Source organism: Antechinus flavipes, chromosome 1, assembly GCF_016432865.1.
Source record: "Antechinus flavipes isolate AdamAnt ecotype Samford, QLD, Australia chromosome 1, AdamAnt_v2, whole genome shotgun sequence".
NCBI classification, from domain to species: domain Eukaryota; kingdom Metazoa; phylum Chordata; class Mammalia; order Dasyuromorphia; family Dasyuridae; genus Antechinus; species Antechinus flavipes.
In genome coordinates this window covers 260735833-260758587 of record NC_067398.1, presented here as the reverse complement: position 1 = coordinate 260758587, position 22755 = coordinate 260735833, and the positions used below count along the sequence as shown (strand labels likewise).

Below are 22755 nucleotides of genomic sequence, written 5' to 3'. Positions count from 1 at the left end.
TGACCCAAAAAAATAGATTGAGAAGGTACTTCCCGTTTTCCACCTCTATGGAGGTGGGAACCATAGGTATGGATTCCTGCATATAATGTTGGATTTGGGACAATATGTTTTTGGTTTCTTGAATAGTTCCCCCACCTTCCCTGTTTAATGTAAGTTATAGGGATGACTTTTTGGGAAGGAGGGTTGGGGGAATAGACTAGGATATGTAGGTGATGTCCAAACAAAACAATAATTTTTAAAAAGTCTTATGCTTGTCTTCATACTTTATAAAAATGCTATTTCCAGGGGGTATAGGGCTATACTAACTGATTGACTCAAACAAGTATTCTTCTCAGCATTAAGCTGTGAACATCATGTGCTGGCTATATGTGTATGGCACCAACTGATAATTTAAGGAAAAAAATCCCCAAGAGATGGCTGTGTAGGACTCACCCAAATGTACTGATTAGAAGGCTTCTTAAACTTTTTTCATTCCTGAACACTTTTTGCCCAAGAAAATTTTACTTGCCCAAGACATATAAAATAGGTATTCAAAAATTTTACTGACAATAAATCATCATTCTACGAACTCCCCATATTCAATTATGGGGTCTAATCACAGTTTAAGAAGCTGGGGACCAGAAGTCAGAGAACCTGGGTTCAATGCCTGATGACATTAGAACCGTCGCTAAACTATCCTGGATTCAGTTTCCTCATCTGTGAAACAAGGGAGTTAGACTAGAAAACCAGTTAGTTATCTGCCACTTCCTTATCCCTGTTCTACTTCCTTGAGTGACTCCAATATCCCTCATTTTCATTCCTTACATCTAATTTGAGAGAGAGAGAGAGAGAGAGAGAAAGAGAGAGGGAAAAAGACAGAGAGAGATAGAGACTGAATATTTCTTCTAAGGACTTTTGAAATCGAGTCAGATTTTTAACCTTGGAAGCACAACTACCCTTAGGGGAGGTGACAATATTTTCCAGGTGAGTGGGTTCAAGAACAAACATTTTAACAGGTACAGTATAAAGAATGCTAGATTTGGAGTTAGAAGACACTGGCTTTGCCACTTCTTAACTGTATGAAGTTGGACAAGTTTCAATCTCTGTAGGGTTCAATTTCCTCAACTATAATATGAGAATTGGAATAAATGCCTTTTGAGACTTCTAGCTCTACTTCTCATACTTGATAGTGGAAAATTCTAATTCCCTGAATATTTGTTTTTGTGATTCCTTCCATGCAGTAACATTTTCTCTGAATTTAAGAATGTGGATGTTGCATGTATGTTCAAGAATTAGATTTGTTAGATTCTTTTGGAGGATATCTTTGAAAGTTTCCCAGAAAACAGTAAACTATGCTCCAGTGCTCAGGCTGAATTCTGACTTATCTGTCCAACATCCTCAATTGATCAATAGGCTTGGTTTAGGAAGGGGAAGATAATTATCTCTTGAGTAAATAAATGTTAGAACAACTTTCTTTTTTTATTTTGGTATTTCCCTCCTACCCCTCTCTTCTCCACCTCCTCAGAGTTGAATATTTTCCCTCTCCAATTCTATTGGCTTTGGAAGACTGTTTTTCAGGTAATTTATGTTTTGTCTTTAACTATACTAAGTGTTCCTTGACTGTTAAATTCTGGATCAAACATTTGAATGGCTCATTGTTCTACTCTGTATGATCTGTTCTCTCCCTGCTTTCATTTCTTTAAACACATCCAATTCTTCCTCAGGCTTCCAGAGACAAAGATAGCTAGATCATGTGCCTCCTGCTGTTTTTGCCAGAGGCTGGTTATTATAAATAAAAGTAATTTCACCTGTAGGAGTTATTTCCTTTGGAGTAACTCTTGTTTTCTTTCTGTCCTCACTATGGATGACCTATTGGTTGCTGACAGCCACATCCTTAGAATATCTCTTTTGAGTGGAGAGCAGTAAAAAACTATATTAAGATTGATACATAACTGGTTGCATTCCACAGGAAATTTTCCAGTGGATGGTTTTGGTTTTCTTTTCAGGAAAGGAAAGATTTAAAATTGTGCATTAAATGCACAAATTATTTTTTATATTAATGACAAAAGTTAACTCCAAGTCATTTTTGTACCAAAAGGAATAATTTAACCAAAATGGCAAAGTACTTTTAGTTTCATGTAATTGTTTTCAATGTTTAAACAAAAATAATGTTTTCCCCATCCCAGGGATAGATTAGTTTCTTCTGCAGATGAAGAACAAGAGAAATATAAAAAGAATAAGTGGCCCTTAAAGAACAACATTTAGAAACCATGAAATCTTAAGAGTACTTCTTGGTCCTTCTGGTCAAAAAAGGGAATGACTGGTCATAGGCAGCTAAAACAAGCAAAGCTAGAAAAAGGAGAACAATGAAGCTCATTCTTTAATGCTTAATTAAATGTATATATTTTAAATGCCCTAAATTCTGTTTTCTATGCTTTTTCTTGTTTGAGACTCAGAGTAACTCTGTGAGGTAGGTACTATTATACCTTTTTTACAGATGAAGAAACTTAGACTAAAAAAGATTTAAGTGACTTGTTGGGGTCAATATAGTTAATACATTAACTTTAGCTTACAGTGAAGCCCCAATTTTCAAACCTTGCCAAAGACACACAAATGTCTTACCTGTTTCAAGGTCATATATCTAGTCTGAAGGATCTATGCTTTCCCTCCCAAACCCTAAGACTCAGCTAATAGTTACTTGAACATAAGGTATTCCTCCCCCCCCAAATTAATTATAGTCAGAAAAAACACTAATGACTCAATTTATGAATATGTACAAACATTTTCTGCTTGTCACTAGAAGAGTAAATGAATTTCATTAAACATAAAAAGAAATTAAGATGAAGTGTCTCCATAGCAGACAATATTTTGACTTCACACAACTTATTAACTGTATTCCATAATCCCTGGCATTTATTTTGATTCAGTACATCAATATATGTTAAAAATTTAAAAATTAAAAATCGCCTAAAGATGCTTCTGAAATTTTTCCAGGGGCAGCTAGGTAGTGCAATGGATAGAGCACTAGCCCTGAAGTTAGGAGGACCTGAGTTCAAATTTGACTTCAGACACTTAACACTTCCTAGCTGTGTGATCCTGGGCAAGTCACTTAACCCCAATTGCTTCAGCGCAAAAAAAAAAAAAAAAAAATCTGCCTCCCCCTACCCCCCCAAATGATGAATGTGCTATATAAAATTCAGGTGAGTTATCACCTCATACCTATCAGATTGGCTAAGATGACAGGAAAAGATAATGATAAACTTTGGAGGGGATGTGGGAAAACTGGGGCACTAATGTTTTGTTGGTGGAACTGTGAACTGATATAACCATTCTGGAGAGCAATTTGGAACTATGCCCAAAGAACTATCAAACTGTGCATACCCTTTGATCCAGCAGTGGGTCTGTATCCCAAAGAGTTCATAAAAGAGGGATTCATACTTACAAAAAGTTTGTAGCAGCTCTTTTTATGGTGGTAAGGAATTGGATGCCAGAAACTGAGAAATGGCTGAATAAACTGTTGTATATGAAAGTAATGGAACATTGTTGTTCTATAAGAAATGATGAAGAGGCTGAATTCAGAAAATCCTGGAAAGACTTACATGAACTGATGCTAAATGAAATGTTTAGAACTAGGAGAACACTGAACATAGTAAGAGCAAAATTATGTGATGATCAACTATGATAGGCTTAATTCTTCTCAGCAATACAGTGATCCAAGACAATTCCAATAGACTTGGGATGGAAAATGTCACCCACAGTCCAGAGAAAGAACAATGGAGATTGAATGAGGATCAAAGCATACTATTTTCACCTTTTTTGTTTTTGTTTTTTTTTTTCTTTCTTGTAGTTTTCCTCTTTTGTTCTAATTTTTCTTTCACAATATGATTCACGGGAAAAATCCATGTATAATTACATATACACAATTACACATACATGTTATACATATGTAATTATATATAACCCATATCAGATTGCTTGCTGTCTTGGAAGAGAAAAAAAATTGGAGTCCAAAATGTCATAAATATGTAATTGGAAAGAACAATTAAAATTATATATAAAAAAAAAAAAGATCAAAGAGGGAAGGATTCTGGGAAGATGGTAGAAAAGATCAGAAAATTAAGTTCTCCAGATTTCCCCTACAAACAGCATAAATTTGCACCTCAGGGTAAACACAGAAAGGCGAAAAACAGAAGACTTGGGACAGAAAAGGAGTTTTCTCCTAAAATAACCCCAGAAGACCCAAAGAAAGATCCAAGGCAGGAATTAACCAGTTTGAGTGCAAACACTTCCAGGCTAACTCCACAGAAACAGCAAATTGAGAACCTTGGGGGCTAACTGATATGGACAGATCATTTTATGTTTTTTACATGAAAACATATACCACATATCTAAGACATTAGTAATTAAGTAGTTCAAAAGAAAGACTGGGGCAGAGTTGAGTATGATCTGATTCTAAAAAGCAAACTTGCCTAGGAAAAGATAAAAATAGTAATTATGTTATACAAATGAATATACAGAGGCTTGAGGGAGGAAGGCTCAGTTCTGAAAACCTATTTCACATGTGGAATGGGTTAAATAAGGAACTGTCTGTCTGTCTGTCTGTCTATCTATCTATCTACCTACCTACCTACCTAGCTACCTACCTCCTCCAAAATCTATAAAGAAACAAGGAAGGAAGATAATATAAGATGGGATATAAAAGGATATGTAGATTTCTGGCAGTGGAACAAGGTATGTAGATTAATGGTCAAGGGATAAAGGGAAGGAAAGGGTGTGTGTCACAGGGTATAGAGGGACATTTAGATTAATAAGAGTGGGTTAAGGTGTGTAGATTAATAGGAATGGGATAAAAAGGGAAGAAAAGGATGGGGAGAGAAGATCCATGGATTGAAAGAGGTTAAGTAATAACAAGGCAAGTTAGGGAGCAGAATTAAAGTAGAAGAGCTAGCAGGAATAGGAAATAAGATATACCCAAACACCATAACAAGGATTAGGAGTAGAATTTAATAGAAAAAAAGTAGGGCTAACAATCATTGATCTTAGACAAAGTCAGATTTAAAGATTCAATCAAAAGAGAAATCTACATCACATATCAGCCATACTAACAATGTTTCAGATGCATGTTTACATATGGATAAATGTGTATGTATATATATGTGTCTGAGTACATGTGGATAGGGATGCATGTAGATCTATGTATGTGTGGATACAGATATATGTATATGGGTGTATGAATAAGTATAGTGTGTGTGTGTGTGTGTGTGTGTATGTATAAATATATCTGTACTTATAGCCTGCTTAGGGAAAGTGGGAAGGATGAAAGGGGAAAAAAAGAATAAAGTAAAAAAGTACACAGCAGAGAATAAAAGAATGACCTACAAGGAAACAAAAAAAAGATGGATACTCATGACTATAATTTCTTCTATTAATATATATATGCTTTCTTGAATAGTCAAAGCCATAAGAGAGAGCATGAGTTCCCTAAAGGTATATATGTAGGGAGACAAAAACAAATCAGAGATTCAAGTGCAGTGTCTGCTCCCAATTAGGGGGTAGGGAGAGAAGAAAACATACCTTGAATTTTCCCTTTCACCTCCACACCCTTCTTATTCATATTACTTTTCAATAAAGTCCATACTTCTTTTCCTTGTAAGAACTTTTCCATTCAAAATACTTAGATAGAAGGAAGTAGAGGGGGAAAAAGACACACATATTTTTACAAGACTCAGTTCACTTACATATTATGATCTCAATGCTTTTCATGATATCCTTATCTACATAATACACTCAGAAATGAAGATGCAAATTTAGATGCCAGATCCCAAATAATGAATTTATAATTACACATAAAATATATATATAATATGTATATGTATCCACACACACATATATGTATATGTATCCACACATGTATGTATGTGTGTATGTGTATACATCCATGCATGTAAATATGGAGAGGTGATACAATACAAAATATTCAGCTTAGAGTCAGGAAAACCTGTGTTCAAATATTGCTTCAGATATTTATTATGTACTCTAGGTAAGTCACTTAACCTTTCTCAACTTCAGTTTCCTCATCTGTAAAATGGGCATAATAACACTTACCTCACAGGGAATAAGACAATATATGTAAACAGCTCTGCAAACTCCAAAGCACTATATAAATGCTGCCTTTTCCATTAATCAAGCACACTGAGATAAAAGAATTATACAAGAGACTTTCTTCATTATATCTTTAAATAAGAAGTAAAAAACTAAGAAGGAATAATTTTTATTTTATTTTTAAAACTAGATATCAATTTCTTTTTTAGCAAGATTATCTGGAATATTCTTCCATCTCATAGAATCCATGTTCCTTTCAAGACTCCCTCATACACGAGGTCTCTTCCTGTTCCTCCCCTACTGGAAATTACTTTGTGTGGCTATGGGTCCATTATATTGTTCCCATTTCTGAACTGAAATTCCTTGCCTGTGAAATGAGAGGTTTGGACTAAAAGGACCTCTAAGGTTTGGTCCAACTGTGAATCTATAATCCTTGAAGGCAGGAAGGCTGTTATTTGAGTTTACTGTAAAATGCAATAACTTTTAGAAAGGCTATAGCTTTATAAAATGCACTACAGAGGTTCTTTCATCATCTGAAAAAGTATTTTTATGCTCTTTATGCTATTTAACATGTCAAGACCAGTCCCAAATTTGATACTTGGTTACTGAACAGGACTAAAATAATTCCCTTTCCTTGCCCCAATTCAGAGGAATGATAGTTCTGTTTGCCTGAATTTCAATTTAGATTCTTGATGCAAGGAAGTATAACTAAAATAATTTCAGTTTATTAAAAACCACATTCTCTCTCTCTCTCTCTCTCTCTCTCTCTCTCTCTCTCTCTCTCTCTCACACACACACACACACACACACAAATGATATGCCAATATACTAATATATAACTAAACTAAAACAGTACATTGTGTAAAGCCTAGAATCAGGAAGAACTGAGTTCAAATTTGACCTTAGACACTAGTTGTGTAACACTGAGTAAACCACTTAACCTTGTTTACCTCAGTTTCCTCAACTATAAAAATGAGTTGGAGAAGAAAATGGCAAATCACTCCAGTACCATTAGCAAGAAAACCCCAGATTGGGTCAAGAAAAGTTAGATATGATTAAAAAATGACAAAACAATAAATATACCTTTAATTTTCCCCCCTTAACTAATAACTTTCTAATCAATTACCATATGTATAATTGCATGCTCTTAAGAAAACCCTATTTTATTATTTTTTTTAAAGTCCACATTCAGTACTGCATTAAATTCTTATGAAGAGCTGCTTTTAAAATTGGTTTTATACAGGATATAAATATTCCAAAACATAGTCTACTCATCTAAAGGAACATATATAAGAGTCATATATTTCTCAATGTGTATCTAAGAGTCTGAACTTGCAGGGACTGAAATACAATATAATATGGCTCAGCACTTAGACATATACTTGTTTTGCCAACACTCCTCAAGGTTAACGCTTAAATGAAGGACAACTTATTTAGAATCAGAAGATTTAAAACTGGGAAGAGCTCCAGAGATCATTTAAACAGAACCCCTTTATTTTTACAGATGAAGAAAATGAGATTTGACCAGGCTTCAATTTTTATAAGTAATAAGTAGCAGGCTGAGAGTTGAATTCAGATCTTAGGACACTGAGAACCTCTTTCCATTAAACTAGTCACTTCCTCATTTAATATAACAAACAGAACCAGTCTTGTAAAAAGAAAAAAGACTATAAGCAGCAACAGAATAGAATTGTGAAGAAATCTACTCTCCCCCTCAAAAAGACTAACTGGAAGAGATTTTCCATATCCCCAGGACAGAAAGGAATCAACAGGCTGTTCTCATCCTCTTAAAAACTTTAGTTTTTTCCCCCAGTCAAATAAGAATAATAAAGCTACTTTAAAGAGTCAATATGAAGAATAATAAAAATGACAATGTATATATATACAAGTAATAAGAACAGTTATGTGGTGCAGCAGATAGAACTTCCTGGGTGGAGTTAGAATCTTCCTGTGTTCAACTCTGGACTCAGACACTTACTTGGTTATATGAGCCTGAGCAAATCCCTTAACCCTATTTGCCACATGAATTGGAGAAGGAAATGACAAACTACTCCAATATGTTTGTCAAGAAAACTCCAAATGGGGTCATGGGGAATTGGACAAGAATAAAAATGACTAAACAACAGTAAGCAATATAGGTCAACTTAACTTTTAACAAAATGTACAAATAAATGAAATAGTTCTGCTGAAAAATAAAATTTGTAAATGAAGAAAAGGCAAAGAAAGGTAACTAGACAAGGATTAGTGTGCATGCATGGCTTACAACAACAAGAGATGAAGAGTTTGATATGTTGATATGCACATGAAAAATAAATAAATATATCTATGTGGCAAGCAGGAGAATAATGCAAACAACTGAAACACAAGAACAAAATGATTATTTATATTAAGGGTTGTATAGAAGGTAAGCACTAAAGATACTACCTAAAATTCTTCAACATTATAAAAGTCTAGTAGCAATGATTTCAAGGCAGCTGGATGGAATAGATTACTGACTGGGACTAGAGATAGAAGACCTAAAATAAAATCTGGCCATCAGCACTTATTGCCTATGTGGCCCTGGATAAGTCATTTAATCCTTTCTGCTTCAGTTTCCTTATCTGTCAAATGAACTAGAGAAGGAAATGGCAGGATCTCTGCCAAAAAAATCCCAAATGGGATCACAGAGTCAGATATGACTAGAATGACTCGAACAACAAGAAACGATCTTATATCAAGAAGTAAAATGTTTCTGGCTTTAGGGAAGAAGATTTTGCTGTTCAAACTGGGTATTGGTCAGTTTTACTCACAGGAGATGTGATTTCTGGTTTGGGTGCTGGTGGTTTAAATGTAGAATTTTTCAAAGAAGTATCTATTCTTCTATCTGCAGCAGCAACTCCAGACAAACATTCTAGATAATCAGGAGGTGGGATGACAACATTGCTTTTTTCTGCTAAATTCACTGTACTGATGCTTCTAACAGGTGCAGGGCTACAAATCAAAAAATGAAAGGGAAGGGAAGAAATGTATTAGATTAAAGTCTGTCTAAGCAGCAAAACTTCTAACATCTTGAATCCACACTAAATTTATATGCAAAGTAAAAAAGAAAGGGTTATATATTAAGAGAACTTATAACTAGACCAATGAGAAATCCTGAAAAAAGATTACAAATAAGAGAGAACAATTTATTACATCTGAGGGATTTCTAGATACAATGAATTTTAGAGCAGATGACAAGAAATAAATGTCAATTGTATTTAGTACTGCTGGTATCAGATTGCCCTAATTTGTTTGTTTTTAAATCAATATACTGTCTTTTGCAACACAATAATTTTATTAGTTTCTATTATAATTGTTAGCCATCTCATTTCTTTTGTTAGAGGTATCTTCAGAACATATTAGGTACTGGAAAAAATATGTGAGGGAGGTCAATAATTAAGATGAATTTTTTATTTTTCACACATGCTATGCATTATTACCATGTACCTTCCTCTTAACATCTCAATCTGTTATTGACTTCCTCTCTTAGGGAATCTGAGCTTGAAATACTATTTTCATGTTGTGAAAGATGAAAGGAAAAGAATTACATAAATGCAAGGCAAAAGATGAATAGTAATAACAACCTAGAAAGTGCTTTTTATTACTATTCAACATGCAATGAGTCTCTAGAATGTTAATGAATAATGAATATACCTGGAGAAGTATTGGACAATAAAGCTTTCGGGCAAAGAGTGCATTTTGCATAAAGAAATACAATTCAGAACTCAAATTATTACCTGGGAGTTGGCACATTTAGAGTTTCTTCTTCATTTTCTTCTAGTGGCTTTGTATATGATAATGGAAACCAGCCTCTCCTATAGTGAAGAAAAAACCCAACAACTTATATATTCATTTGAATTTTATTTATAATGGGCCTTGGCTAGTAATAAAAAAAAAGGAGGATGTTTGAAGTGAAAAATTTTGGTAACATTTCTCTTTGGCACATAAGTACAACAATGCCCTATTTTTAGGTAGTGCTTTAAATTTTGCAAAGTACTTTACATATATTATCTTATTTGATTCTTATAATATTCTCATGAATTACATACTGCAGTGATAATTATTCCTATTTACAAATGAGGAAAATTGAGACAGAGAGGTAAACCTGAGATAGAATTTGAACATTCCTCCTGAATCAAAATCTTTCACTGTTGTGAGCAAAATTTTTGTCTCAAATGATGAGCAGATATTCTGACTCTTGCTGAAATGGTAAATATCTTATAGATAGATATACAAATCTAATCAATGCTTTACTAAAAAACTTGGATGCTTATGAAATCCAAATTCCTTAATTTGGTATTCAAGGTCTTCGATGATGTGGCCCAATTTATTTTTTCAATTTTTATCTGTCACTGCTCCCTTGGCCTAATCTATTTTCTGGGACAACTTGAACTATATTCAATATGCATTGTCTTCTCCCACCTATATGTCTCTTCTTGTGAAGTTTCTTTGTTTGCCAGGCCTTCCTCATACATCACTGTCAAAAAATCTACCTGTCCGTTCTTCAGGGCTCTTCCATGAAACTTCCTGATTCCCCTAACAATTCTTCCTTTTCTTAAGAAATTCTCAAGACCCTTCTGTTTCTTTTTTTGGAACATATTTTGTCTTGTACTATACTTAGAAGACAAAATTATGCATGTAATTTTATATATAAATAAAAATATGTGTGTATATGTATGCATATGTCTATGTTTAAAATGCTTTGTCAACCTTAAGTGCTAATTCATATCAGCTATTATTGTTTTTCATTACTATAAACTTTGCTTTAGGGCAGCTAGCCCTTGCAGTGGTTAAAGAGCCTGGAACCAGGAATTCAAGCCTGCCCTGGGAGCCTGAGCAAGTGATGCTCTTTGACTCAGTTTCCTCATTGGTAAAATGAGCTAGAGTAGGGAATGGCAAACCAGCTCAGTTTCTTTGCCAAGAAAATCCCAAATGGGGTCCCAAAGAGTGAAATGAATGAATAACAACCACCACCAAAAAAATTGTCTTACTCTGCAGATAGATTGTGAACTTTGTCATTAATGTTGTGATTAGTCTGATGTCCTGAACACAGTAGGCCTCAACAAGTATTATCAGTACAATTAAGTTGAGGTTACTTTGCATGTTGAACAAGGCAAAAAATACACTGTTTTCATAACAAGATACTAAGAGAAGTAAGAAAGACTTAGAAGCTAGGAGTATAAAGTGTAACTAATCTAATTCCTCCACTTTACAGATGAAGTCTGGCCTAGAGAGATTAAGTAATTTGCCCAGTCATACAGGCAGTAAATAACAAAGGTGGGATTTGAATTTAGGACCCTCAGTCTCCCAAACCAGCACACTTCCCATTGAACTACACTGTCTCCTAATCTGAAGCTAGATTTATTCATTTATAAAATGGAGATCATAATATTGCCACTATCTAGGAAGAATAAATCCCTAAATAATGACTCTTATGAACAAAGCTATTAAATCACCACTGTTGGCTATAAATGCTGTCTTTGTTCCAACAGAGCAGTTCATTGCTATAGAGGACACAATGACATTTGGAGAAGTAAAAGTTGTTATAATTGACATTCTCATAAAGAAAAAAGAGCTTCAGAATCTAAAGAGAAATAGTCCCAAAGCAAAGGCTTTCTAACATTTTTTTGACCCTCTATTTTCTTAAATTAAAAAAAATTGGGGAACCGATTCTGGAGTATACAGAGAATGATTTACACATTGCTGTTATTAAAATCACTGCTTTGAACTATATGTTTTCTTTGTCAATTAACAGTATTTTTATTAAATGATTGCTACATGCTAAGTGGGCAATTAGGTGGCGCAGTGGATAGAATGCTGGGTCTGAAGTTAGGAAAACTTATCTTTATGAGTTCAAATCCAGCCTCAGACATTAACTAGCTGTGTGACCCTGGGAAAATCACTTAGTCCTGTTTGCCTCAGTTTCCTCTTCTGGAAAATGATGGCAAACCACTCCAATATCTTTGCCAAGAAAACCCCTAATAGATTAGACACTGACTAAAATAACTCAACTATAAACCTTTATTTTTGATTGTTAAACTTAGTAGTAGTAATCTAATAGGCCTTTCCCAAATACCACAATTACTCTGGGTTACATTCATTCTAATTCCTGTGTCACCATGGTATGAACAACTCACTGACTTACACTTTGTTTTGGTCATGTTCTCCATAGAGCCAGCCATCTTTTTCCTCCGGGATGAGCAATGTGATGATGTCTCCTTGTGCAAAGCTAAGTAATGTCTTGTTACTTCCAGCAGTATGTGGGAAGATTGTTTTTACTTTCTGCCTTTTAATCATGTTTAATCCCGTTGCCACAGAAATAGATCGCTGTAAACTGGGATCGTCTGAATTATCTGTTAAAATGAATGCAACATTGATGGCTAATCCATACAATAAAACATTAAATTGTTTTAAACAAAATATAGGTCAGGCTCAAATCTACTAGTGGAATCCTCATGCCATTTATTGTGACCCTTGCCAATAATTCTAAACTATCCAACTAAATTACTGGCTAGGTTTTCACAATAGTTCTGCTCAGTATCAGACTAAGGGCATGAGGGAAAGGAAGAATTATGGCCAGAGGAATTTTTCTTTCCAAACCACAAACAAACCCCCAGATCATCAAAGCAAACCAAAACCTTGTTCAGTCTGCCAATCTGATTCTCTTCAGGGGTATTCTTTTTGTAACTCTGAAGGTACTTTACTTCCAGATGGCAAGAAAGTACTTTCTTATCCCATCTTCTCTATACTTTAATCATATTCAAAGGATATACACACCAATTTTAAAAACTATAACCCAAATCCCAATGAAAAATTCTATTTTTCTTCTCTCTCTCAAAAAAAAAAAAAAAAAAAAAAGGAATTTTTGATCTGGATGAAAAGTCTAAAAATGTTAAAGGTTCTTCAACTTTACCTGATGGGCTTATCCAAAAAAATAAGTATATGGAAACGTAAGAGTAAAGAAAATACTCTGGACATTCCAATTAAGATATATTATGCTACGTGCTTCTTGCTAGACAGATAGTTATAATTCCAATTTTTAAGCTTGAACTGCACTTTGATATACTTTTTAAAAAATGTCTTTATTCCTCTTTAGTATTTGTATAATAATACTTAAAAATTTAAATATAGCAAGCTTTCTAAACTCTTATTATCTAGATAATATTGAAACAACTAGAAATTTTCATTTAGCTTCCCATAATGATATTTTCCAAAACCTCAAAATCAAAGTCACATGAATGTAAATCCTATATACAATATTTTAATTATACATTTTAAACTATTACTGTTGGTGGCATTTTCCAAAAGCAAGACTATAAAATACTCTTTCCATATAGATCTCTCTCAAAAATCATTGTAAAGATTTCCTACACTCACCTTTGTCCCAACTACTTCAAAGCCCAAATCTTGTGCTTTTTTTTTTCTTTCTTAAACATAAAACTGAATCTTGTCAATTTAACTGAAATGGAACTCAAAAGCAGATTAAGGGCACCGAAAAAGGAAAGAAATGATTTCCTAAGGGGCATAGTACTCTTTATGTGATAATTAATCCTTCTATACTTACAGGTAAAAATGCAAGTTTACATTTTGATTTTTAATTTTCAGAACTGTTTAACAACCTTGGCTGCATGATGAATTTAATCATTTGGGAAAGCCACCCAAGTACTGATCCTGCTCCTAAAGAATACGTAATTCTTTGCTAGAAAAGATGAAAAATCTGAGCCTACTGGCAAGAGGAGTTGTAGTCTGGGAATTTATAATCTGAAACATGTCTCAGAATGTTTCATTGTAAATATAATTTCATGATAATGGCCACAGATATCACTGATTTATATGCATATATCACAAAACAATCAGTACTTGTCTAATTAGGATGCTCTTATAAAAGTGGACCTTTGTTTTGCAGGATTTCATTGTTGACACTAGTTATATTTGTTTTTCCCCCCGCAACTGGTACATGTTTGATTGAAAGTATTCACAAAGTGTAATTACAAATTAAGTATTGGTTCAAAAAGACTACAAAGAAAACAAAATTTCTTACCAGCTGTATTATTTAATCTTTCTGAAGTTTTTGGGATGGTTGCTGGGTTGTTGAACATATCAGCCAGAGGACTGGCATATGCTCTGGCTGAAGGAACTGGGGGCATCTTTGGTGAATACTTAGGGAGAGTGTCATAATCTTTCCCGACCTGTGGATAATAATTAATATTACATTAACAAACAAGAATAATGATACTCAATTGCCTTAAGTTATAGCATGCATGACAATTCTGTGTTACTTAAGTTCTATTAAATTTAGACACGACCAGTTGCTTAAGGGGTGGCTAAGTATTACTATGTATTGAGGGTCAAGCCTGCAATCAGGAAGACTCATTTTCATGAGTTCAAATCCAGCCTCAGACATTTATTAGTTGTGTGATCCTCAATAAGTTACTTAACCTTGTTTGCCTCAGTTTCCTCATCTGCAAAACGAGCTGGAGAAGGATATGGCAAACCACTCCAAAAGTTCTTCCAATAAAACCTCACAGATTATCAGGGAAGAAAACTGAGAGTCGGAAAAGACCTGAGAGGCCTCACTTTTTTTTTTTTTTTTTTTTTTGCAAACCTCAAAGTGCTATATTTTTTTAATTAAAGTTTTATAATTCGAAATAAAAGTACCCACCATACAGCTTCTTTCTATCATTGGTGAAGGTTGAGGAGTTCCTGATACTGGAGTGGAACCTGGTGTTTTTATTTCTTCTATCATATTCATGATTTTCTCTGGCACTTTGGTAGCATCACCACAAGTTTCCTGCCATTTAGGTAGTTTAGAATTGAGTAATTCTGCAGACTGTAAAGCCAAAAGAAATAAAAGAGTTAAAGAGGAACTTATTTTGTTTGGGAACTTGATGATAAACAAGATATTGCCTATAATGGTAAACTATGGAGCTGAAAGGGACTTTGGAAATCATCTAGTCCAAAACTATAGGCAAAGGCACTGAAGCTCAGAGAGGTAAGAGATTTGACCATTCTTGCATGGCTAATTAATGGCAGTCTTAGAACAGGACTGTTTACCTTCTAGCTTCTGGCTCAGGGTTCTTTTCTCCCTATGCCCCAGATGCTGCCGTTGCCACACAGGATGATACCATCACTTACTCAAAAAGACATAAAGTTTTGAACTGAACTGAATTCAACAAAATTTATTGATGGCAAAGTAGATAGATCCCTGGACCTGAAGTCAGAAAGACCCATAAGTTCAGTTTCAGACTGAATAATATAATTCTTACTTACCAATAGTGGTATAATCCTAGGCAAGTCACTTAACCCTACTTGTCTCAGTTTCCTTATTTGTAAAATAAATTGGAGAAGGAAATGGTAGACAACTCCAAGATCTTTGCCAAGAAAACGTCAAATGGGGTCATGAAGAATCAGTCACAATTAAAACAATCAAACAAAAAATATACTATGTGTCAGTACTGTACCATAGGAAATTAAAAAAAAATCTTCTAAATAAGTTCAAGTTATCAAAATATATATTAAGGAAAAAAAAAACCCCAAACTAATTTCATACTACATGTGTATACACCCCCCCCCCAATATATACAAAAACAACCAAACAACAAACATGTGTCATAGGAAATAAAAATCTTCTAAATATGTTTAGGTTATCAAAGTATATATTAAGAGGAAAAAAAAAGGACCAACCCAATTTCATATTGCATTTGCACACAATGCAATATATACATATATCAGAATCATTTGAAATATATTTATTACATAATATACCACATATATAGTCTTTTTCTACTATATTACTACATTGCCCTCTTCAAAAATATATGTGGAAAAGTTTTGCATATTGAAAACTATCTTTGCATGGTCTTGGAAAAAATAACATAAAAATATGAGTGTTTTATATATTATATGTTCTGCATGCAAATATGTGTATGTGTGTAGAACGCAATTGAATCAGAGTACTGAATTCAAATTCTACTTCTGCTGCCTAAGTACCTGTACTACTTGATGAAATCACTCAATCTCCCTAGATTTTAGTTTCTACAGTTATAAAAAGGAGTTGAACCAGATGGCTTGACTTCTGAGGTCCCTACCAACTCTAAATCTATGATGTCACAATCCTCTGTAAGTGTGAATTATATTTGGAAGACCACTAGAACCTTCACCATCTATTTTCCTTTTACACTTACCTGTAAGTGATAGTAATTTATATGATTGGCAAAAGAACAGTGTTTGTCAACCAGAAAGCAGAATCGCCTTTTCTCTTCAAGGAGAGCTTCTTTGCAGCCATCGGCAATAAATTTTTGGATATCGCTCTGTCGAGAGGTGACAGTTTCCACATACTAAGGGAAAAAATGGCAATTATAAGTGTAACAATGTTAATATTCAAGCTATCCAGATCATAGAATCCAAATTCACAGCACAAGTTCAACATTTACTAGCTGGATCAGTTTTCAAAAAGATCATTTAAGAGCCTAGTTTAAGATGATTCATTGTCAAACTGGGCAATTGGGTGCCTCATATCTTCAGTTTGATATAGAAATGCTAATGTTTTTTAATGTTAAGTGATGAACTCTCCCTAACTATAGAAAACTCAATAGCCTCTAGGCTTTTGATTACTAATTGCTCTAAACTATATCAAATTAGTGTATTATTCATCCTATCAGATAGAATGTTAGTAGATAAAGATGCATCTGGGCAAACATACCATTTACCAGGAATCATTTGCCAGCAAAAAAACCCAAAATAAAACCAACCCAGAAAAAAAATTGAAACAATCAGATAGAAAGCTTCTATTTACCTCAATTTCTTTGTGTTCATATTTTAGGGCATTTCTTCCACCTTGACTTTTTCTTCTAATCTTTTTCAACTCCGCCTGAGATTTCTCCAAAGAATCTAATTTACTTCTGTGTTCTGTTTGGTATCTCTTTAGAGTTGCCTGTAATTAAAACATTATGCCAAAATGCCATATAAACATTTATTCAATTATCACTACCAATTAGCATTTAATGAAGGGGCAGGTCCTTTACTTTGCAACTCTGAAGTACCTTATAATTATAGTGGGGAGGTGAAGAGTGGTTGCCTATTGGAGTGGAAAAACTCTGCTTTGAGGAGACTTGGATTCTGGCTCTAAAAGTAGTTAGATGGCCAAGAGCAAGTCAATTAACCCTCATATACCTCAACTTTCTCATCTATAAAATGGTAGAAAAATACTCCCCTGCAGAGTTGTGAGGAAAGCTTTTTGTATATTATAAAGTACTATATAAATATTGCATGTAAATTGTTCTGTATCTAAAGATTTGTTGGCATGTTTTAAAACTCCAGATAGATAGGAAACTCTGTGAAAGTGAGAACAAATATTTTCTTTTTCACTTTTAATACCACTTTTAACACACAGGCACAAAAAGATTATATGTGAAATGGTAAATCTCCATTTTATATTGCTCACTTTTTTTTGGAAAGTATGCAATATGTTTCACATTATTACTTTGAAAATTGTCCTACTTGTTGGTTCATTATGAACTCTGTATTTTAAAAAAAGTCAATAGCCTCTCTCTCTCTCTTTTTTTTTTTTGGCTTCATTATAGCTAACTGTCCCCTCTAACTCCAATTAAAACTAAGAAAAAAAAAGGGGGGGGATTTATATTTTAAAGAAATAATAGGATCATGGTTTAGTCTAGTTATAATTTTATCTTTATGTGAAGATTTATATGTGTGTTTTAGCAGCTGTTTTTTTTTTTTTTTTTGTCTTTGTTTTAATGGAACCCTGGTAGAAGTTAATAGTTTTCATTGGTGAGTAGTCCTAACATTGTTTTGGATGGGATGAGAAAGTGATTTTTACAGCTTTCTCTATGGAAAGAAAATTTGAAAGATTCCTTAAATGAAGAAGTGGGAGGTGTCAAGTTAAGATAAGTTAAACACACAAGCATTTACTGAATACATATACATTTCAGGGATTGGGCTAAGTGCTGGAAATAAGTATAAAAGAAAAAAGGAAAGTAAAAAGCAAACAAGCAGTACCTGCCTTCAGAAATTTATTTCTGTTCTAATGAAATTATATCAATATGAGACAATACTCTATGAAGGAAAGACATTAACAGGTAGGGGAAATGGGAATGGCCTTGAGTATGGAGGATTTGGATTGAGAATTAGGGAAATTAAGAGGTTGAATTAAGGATTAAGAACATTCCAGTTAGTTCAAAGGCACAGAGATGGGAGATGGAATGCAGTGTTTGAGGAATTTTAAATAGGGCAGTGTAGCCAAAACAGAGTTTATGGAGAAGAATAAGGGGGGAAAAAGTGTGGAAATGTAGAAAGAAGTCAAATTAAGAACAGTAAAGTGCCTAAGGCATTTACATTAGTCCCAAAGTTAACAGGAGGTCTAGAGCTCATAGAACAGAGGGTGACTATAGTCAGACTTATTCTTTAAAAAAAATCACCTGAGTGGAAGATGAGGGGTTAGGAGAGATTTGGGGCAGGGAAACCAATTGGAATTGAAGAATGGAAGTGGAACTCGTGTATATGATGATAAGATCTGTGTGTGTGGCTGAGGTTGAGTGGAGGAATAAGTAATGGGAAGTGAGCAGGTTAAAGTTAGGTTTAGATTTAAAGTATAGGTTAAAATAAGGAAGACATTACAAAAGAAGAGATTCAATAAAAGAAATTTAGGAAACAAAAGGAATGCAAAGTATTTTTAGCAAGATAACTGATTAGGATTAAAAAGCCTGGGAGGTAAATTAAATGGGTGTAGGAAAAAAGGTATCTAAGCATAAAGGTGGGAAGGGTTCTGATAATGTGACTGAGAGCCCAAAGGCTGTGTCAAAAGTGAAAGAAAATGATAGTAGCTTTTTATATTAACAGAAAAGGGGAAAGGTTAAATATGGAAAGTTTTGTTAAGTGGTAATAATAGGAACATAAAGGACAGAGCTTTGGGATGAAATAAAAGTTCTAGGAAAACAGAAGAAAATTTTTATTGAAAGGATGAACATGTGACCAAAGATAAAGGCTAACTAGATTGGTGAAAGGAAAGGGGGAAAGAGAAAGGGAATAAGTATTTATGAAGTAAAAAGTGCTAAAAGATTAGCACTGGGTTAAGCACTTAAACAAAAATCTCATTTGATTCTAACAATAATGCTAATCTCTATTTTACACTTCAAAATCGTAGAGCAAACTGAAGTAGAATGATTTGCCTAGAGCCTCAAAGTCAAGTATTGAACTCAGATCTTCCAGATTTCAGGTAATGTGCTGTATCCACTCCACCAATCCTACTTTCACTAGGAAAGGAAAGAAAGAATTGTCCTCCCTTTTCATTTCTGCCTCTTAGAATTCCAGAATTTCCTTCAAGGTTCAGCTCCCAGGATATCTCCTTTCCTAGTGTCTCTAATTGTCTGCAATTAGGCACTTAATGAATGTCTGTTGGAATCGATTGGATTAGAGCAATATTCCAGGGATGAGTGTACAATCTCTTATAGTTAGGTGAACGTTCACTATGACATATTTCAGTACTCAAAAAAAAATACTAATTTGCAAAATTTAATATCTGCTTTATTAAAAAAATACTACAGTCGACATAAATTCTTCTTTATTATTTATTATTATCTCATTTAATCCTCATTATATCCTACGAGGCAGGTGCTATTAAGTATGTCTGACTTCAGGTCCAGTACTCTATCCATAGTGTCACTTAGATGCCTTAATTAAATACTTAACTAAATCAAGGAAATTGTTTAAATGAGATAATATTTAGTTATAAAAAGTACTTAGCACAGTGCTTAGTGAGCACTATGTAAATGTTAGATATTATTAAATTTGCAGAAAGCTTTAATGATTTCTTATATTTCTTCTATCCACTTTAAGCAAGTAGCTGTGTGTTCTTTAAAAACAAGCCCAGAAGAAAAATTAGAGAGTAAAAAAGAATGCAAGAAAAAAGAAAAGAAAGAAATGAAGAAACTCCATCTAAGTTTTAAGGCTGGGGAAACTGGAAGCTGGTTGGGGAAAATCCCTGCACAGCTAGCAATAGGTCTTTGGGTTCAGGTTAAAGTGAAAAACGGACCCAGAATTGAAAGCAGAAAGATTATTTCTTTGGTGATAATTCACTAGTAGCAATCTGGTGACTGAAATAAAGCAGAATACTCACATTCATGTATTTGACATCAAGTTCTGTCTTCTTTTCTAGTTCATGTATAATTTCTTTATGGAATTTTTTAAACTACCGGAAAGAAAAATAATACATGGCATATTTAAAAATAGTTGTTGAAAATTGTAAAAACAAAATTAAATGACTTTCAAAAAACTAAATATGAAAAAAGTTCACCTACATTTTCATCAAGACTGTCATTGAGTTTCTTGTGAGTATTTGAAATCTCTATAAGGACATGTCCTGCAAATAAAACCAAATATATTGAAAAACAGCATCTCTATTTCAGAATTTGATATATATCAAAAATATACTGTCATTGTGAAACTATCTTATGTATACTTTATTTATTATGTCCTTTATTTTTTAACAGAAGCCTACTATACTTTGCTCCACATGTTGTGTCTGATAAATAATTACCTGGATGATTACAGTAACTAATTATAGGAGCAGATTATACTTTTTTTTTTTTAAACGATAATCCTCAAAGATAATCTGATTATCTGTCAGGGTTAAAGGAAGAGATTACTTTCTTTTTCTAACATTTGCAATTTTCTCATCCCAGAACAAAGTAGTATTGCTGTGGTATGCAGCCTGAACACTTTGAATGTATATCTCTTATAGGACATTAGGCTTGGCAAGTTACTGAAACAACTGCACAGATTCTGTCAGGATCCATTCACACAGAAAGAAGTGAATATTTGAAAACAAAGTTCAGGGCAGCTAGATGGCACAGTGGATAGAGCCCCGGCCCAGAGTTCAAAAAAGCATTTACTTACTAGCAAATCACTTAACCCCCAAAAGAAAACAAAACAAACAAAAACCCCACCAAAAACAAAGTGTTGAGGAGATCCAAATTCAAGTCCTTAAGATACCTGTGCTTGCTTGTAGATTCCCTCATCTGGAAAATGAGAGGACTGGAGCTATGGTTTCTAAAGTTCCTTCTAGTTCTATATTTTTGATTTGTGAGATTAAATTTAGAGATATGATAGCTTTTAGAAGGGGTATAGTGAGAAAAGAGCTAGACAGAGGGAGATGGGTTCAAATCTTGCTTGTCACACATGTATGACAAAGGGTAAATTATATAACTTCTCTAAAACTTATACAACTTCTTAAGATGTAAGAGATATATGTGCTAAGTTACAGAAAGATTGCTCTATGTATTGGTGCCCAAATCACAGACATATACTAGACCCAGTATATAGATATATTATGTGCATAGTGAATGGTACACATAGTTCTGGGACCATGTGATGTATAGGATCTTTGAATCTACTAAATATAGTGGATGCATGTTATACTCAGAATATATGTGCTATACGGGGGCAGCTATGTGGTGCAGTGGATAGAGCACCATCCCTGAAGTCAGGAGGACTCAATTTCAAATTCGGCCTCAGACACTTAACACTTCCTAGCTGTGTGACTGGCAAGTCACTTAACTCCAATTGCCTCAGAAAAAACAAACAAATAAATAAATAAATGCTATACAAAATAAGGAACATTTCTTGGACCCTCAGATGGAGGGTTTTCTTTCAACTAGGTCTGGGAAAGAATAGCAGTCATAAAAACATAACATTTACAAGATTATTTTATAGGTCATACTTTAGTTCTTAAGATTTTATACCTCCATCAAAAGAAAAACCAGCATAGCTTATCAATACATTGAAAAAGTTCAAAAACATGTGTAATATGTAACCTTTGTACCTCCCACTTCCATGAAGGAGTAGGTTGGAGGTGTCTTCTCATTTGAGTCATCATATTTATTTTTTAAAAATAAAGGGAATAACAAAAAGAAAAATAAACAAAAAATTGGAAAAAATAGCAATTCAGCAAAATTAACCAAATATATTAACTGGTATCTATGATCAAGGCAAAAAGCATTAAGTCATTAGATATGTAAACAAGCACAATGTCAGCAATCAATTTACTGAATCTTCTGGGAATGGTTAGCTGGTCCTTTACTCATTCCCTGTCTCCCAACATGGTTACAAATGCAAAAATACCAGAATCTATTTGTTCAGTGAACTCCAGAACTGATATCCAAACAGTAGTAGCTTATTTACATAGGAATTGCTTGGAGTCAGGAAGATCTGAATTCAAAATCTGGCTTAAAATTTGCTAAGTGAGCCAGGAAAGTCGCTTTAATTTTTATTTGTCTCAGTTTCTTCAAATGTAACGTGGGGATAATGATGGTACCTGTTTTCCAAAGTTGTGAGGATAAAATGAAATATTTGCAAAACCCAGAGCTTGGCACATAGTAAGCACTCTACTAATGTCTGTTTCTTCCTATTACACCACAATCTTTGGCAGAAAGAGTATTTAGAATACCCAGACAATCTTTGATGAAGTTTTCTTCAGTGTAGACGGCCTTCTACATAAACAGATTCATTTCTTATCCAATTTTAACAGAATTTGGAATCAGAAGGAACTCTGAAGGCAATTAATGGATCTTTTAACAGAAGCTTCTCTACAACATTCTGCATGGTGCAATGGAAACAAAACAGGCTAGGGCTCTCACAGGATCT

At 33.9% G+C, this 22755-nt stretch overlaps 1 protein-coding gene across 1 annotated transcript in view; it reads right to left on the bottom strand.

Moving 5' to 3' along the window:
• The window catches only part of BAIAP2L1 (BAR/IMD domain containing adaptor protein 2 like 1), a 119531-nt gene that overhangs the window by 14333 nt on the left and 82443 nt on the right, over positions 1 to 22755 (bottom strand). Inside the window, exons 4-12 of the mRNA XM_052000760.1 lie at positions 20412 to 20473; positions 20231 to 20302; positions 16895 to 17032; positions 16284 to 16436; positions 14762 to 14929; positions 14141 to 14288; positions 12245 to 12452; positions 9837 to 9914; positions 8871 to 9051 (exon numbers count right to left, since the gene is read on the bottom strand). Coding sequence (XP_051856720.1) covers positions 8871 to 9051; positions 9837 to 9914; positions 12245 to 12452; positions 14141 to 14288; positions 14762 to 14929; positions 16284 to 16436; positions 16895 to 17032; positions 20231 to 20302; positions 20412 to 20473 — 1208 coding nt within the window. The remainder of the gene's footprint in view (positions 1 to 8870; positions 9052 to 9836; positions 9915 to 12244; positions 12453 to 14140; positions 14289 to 14761; positions 14930 to 16283; positions 16437 to 16894; positions 17033 to 20230; positions 20303 to 20411; positions 20474 to 22755) is intronic.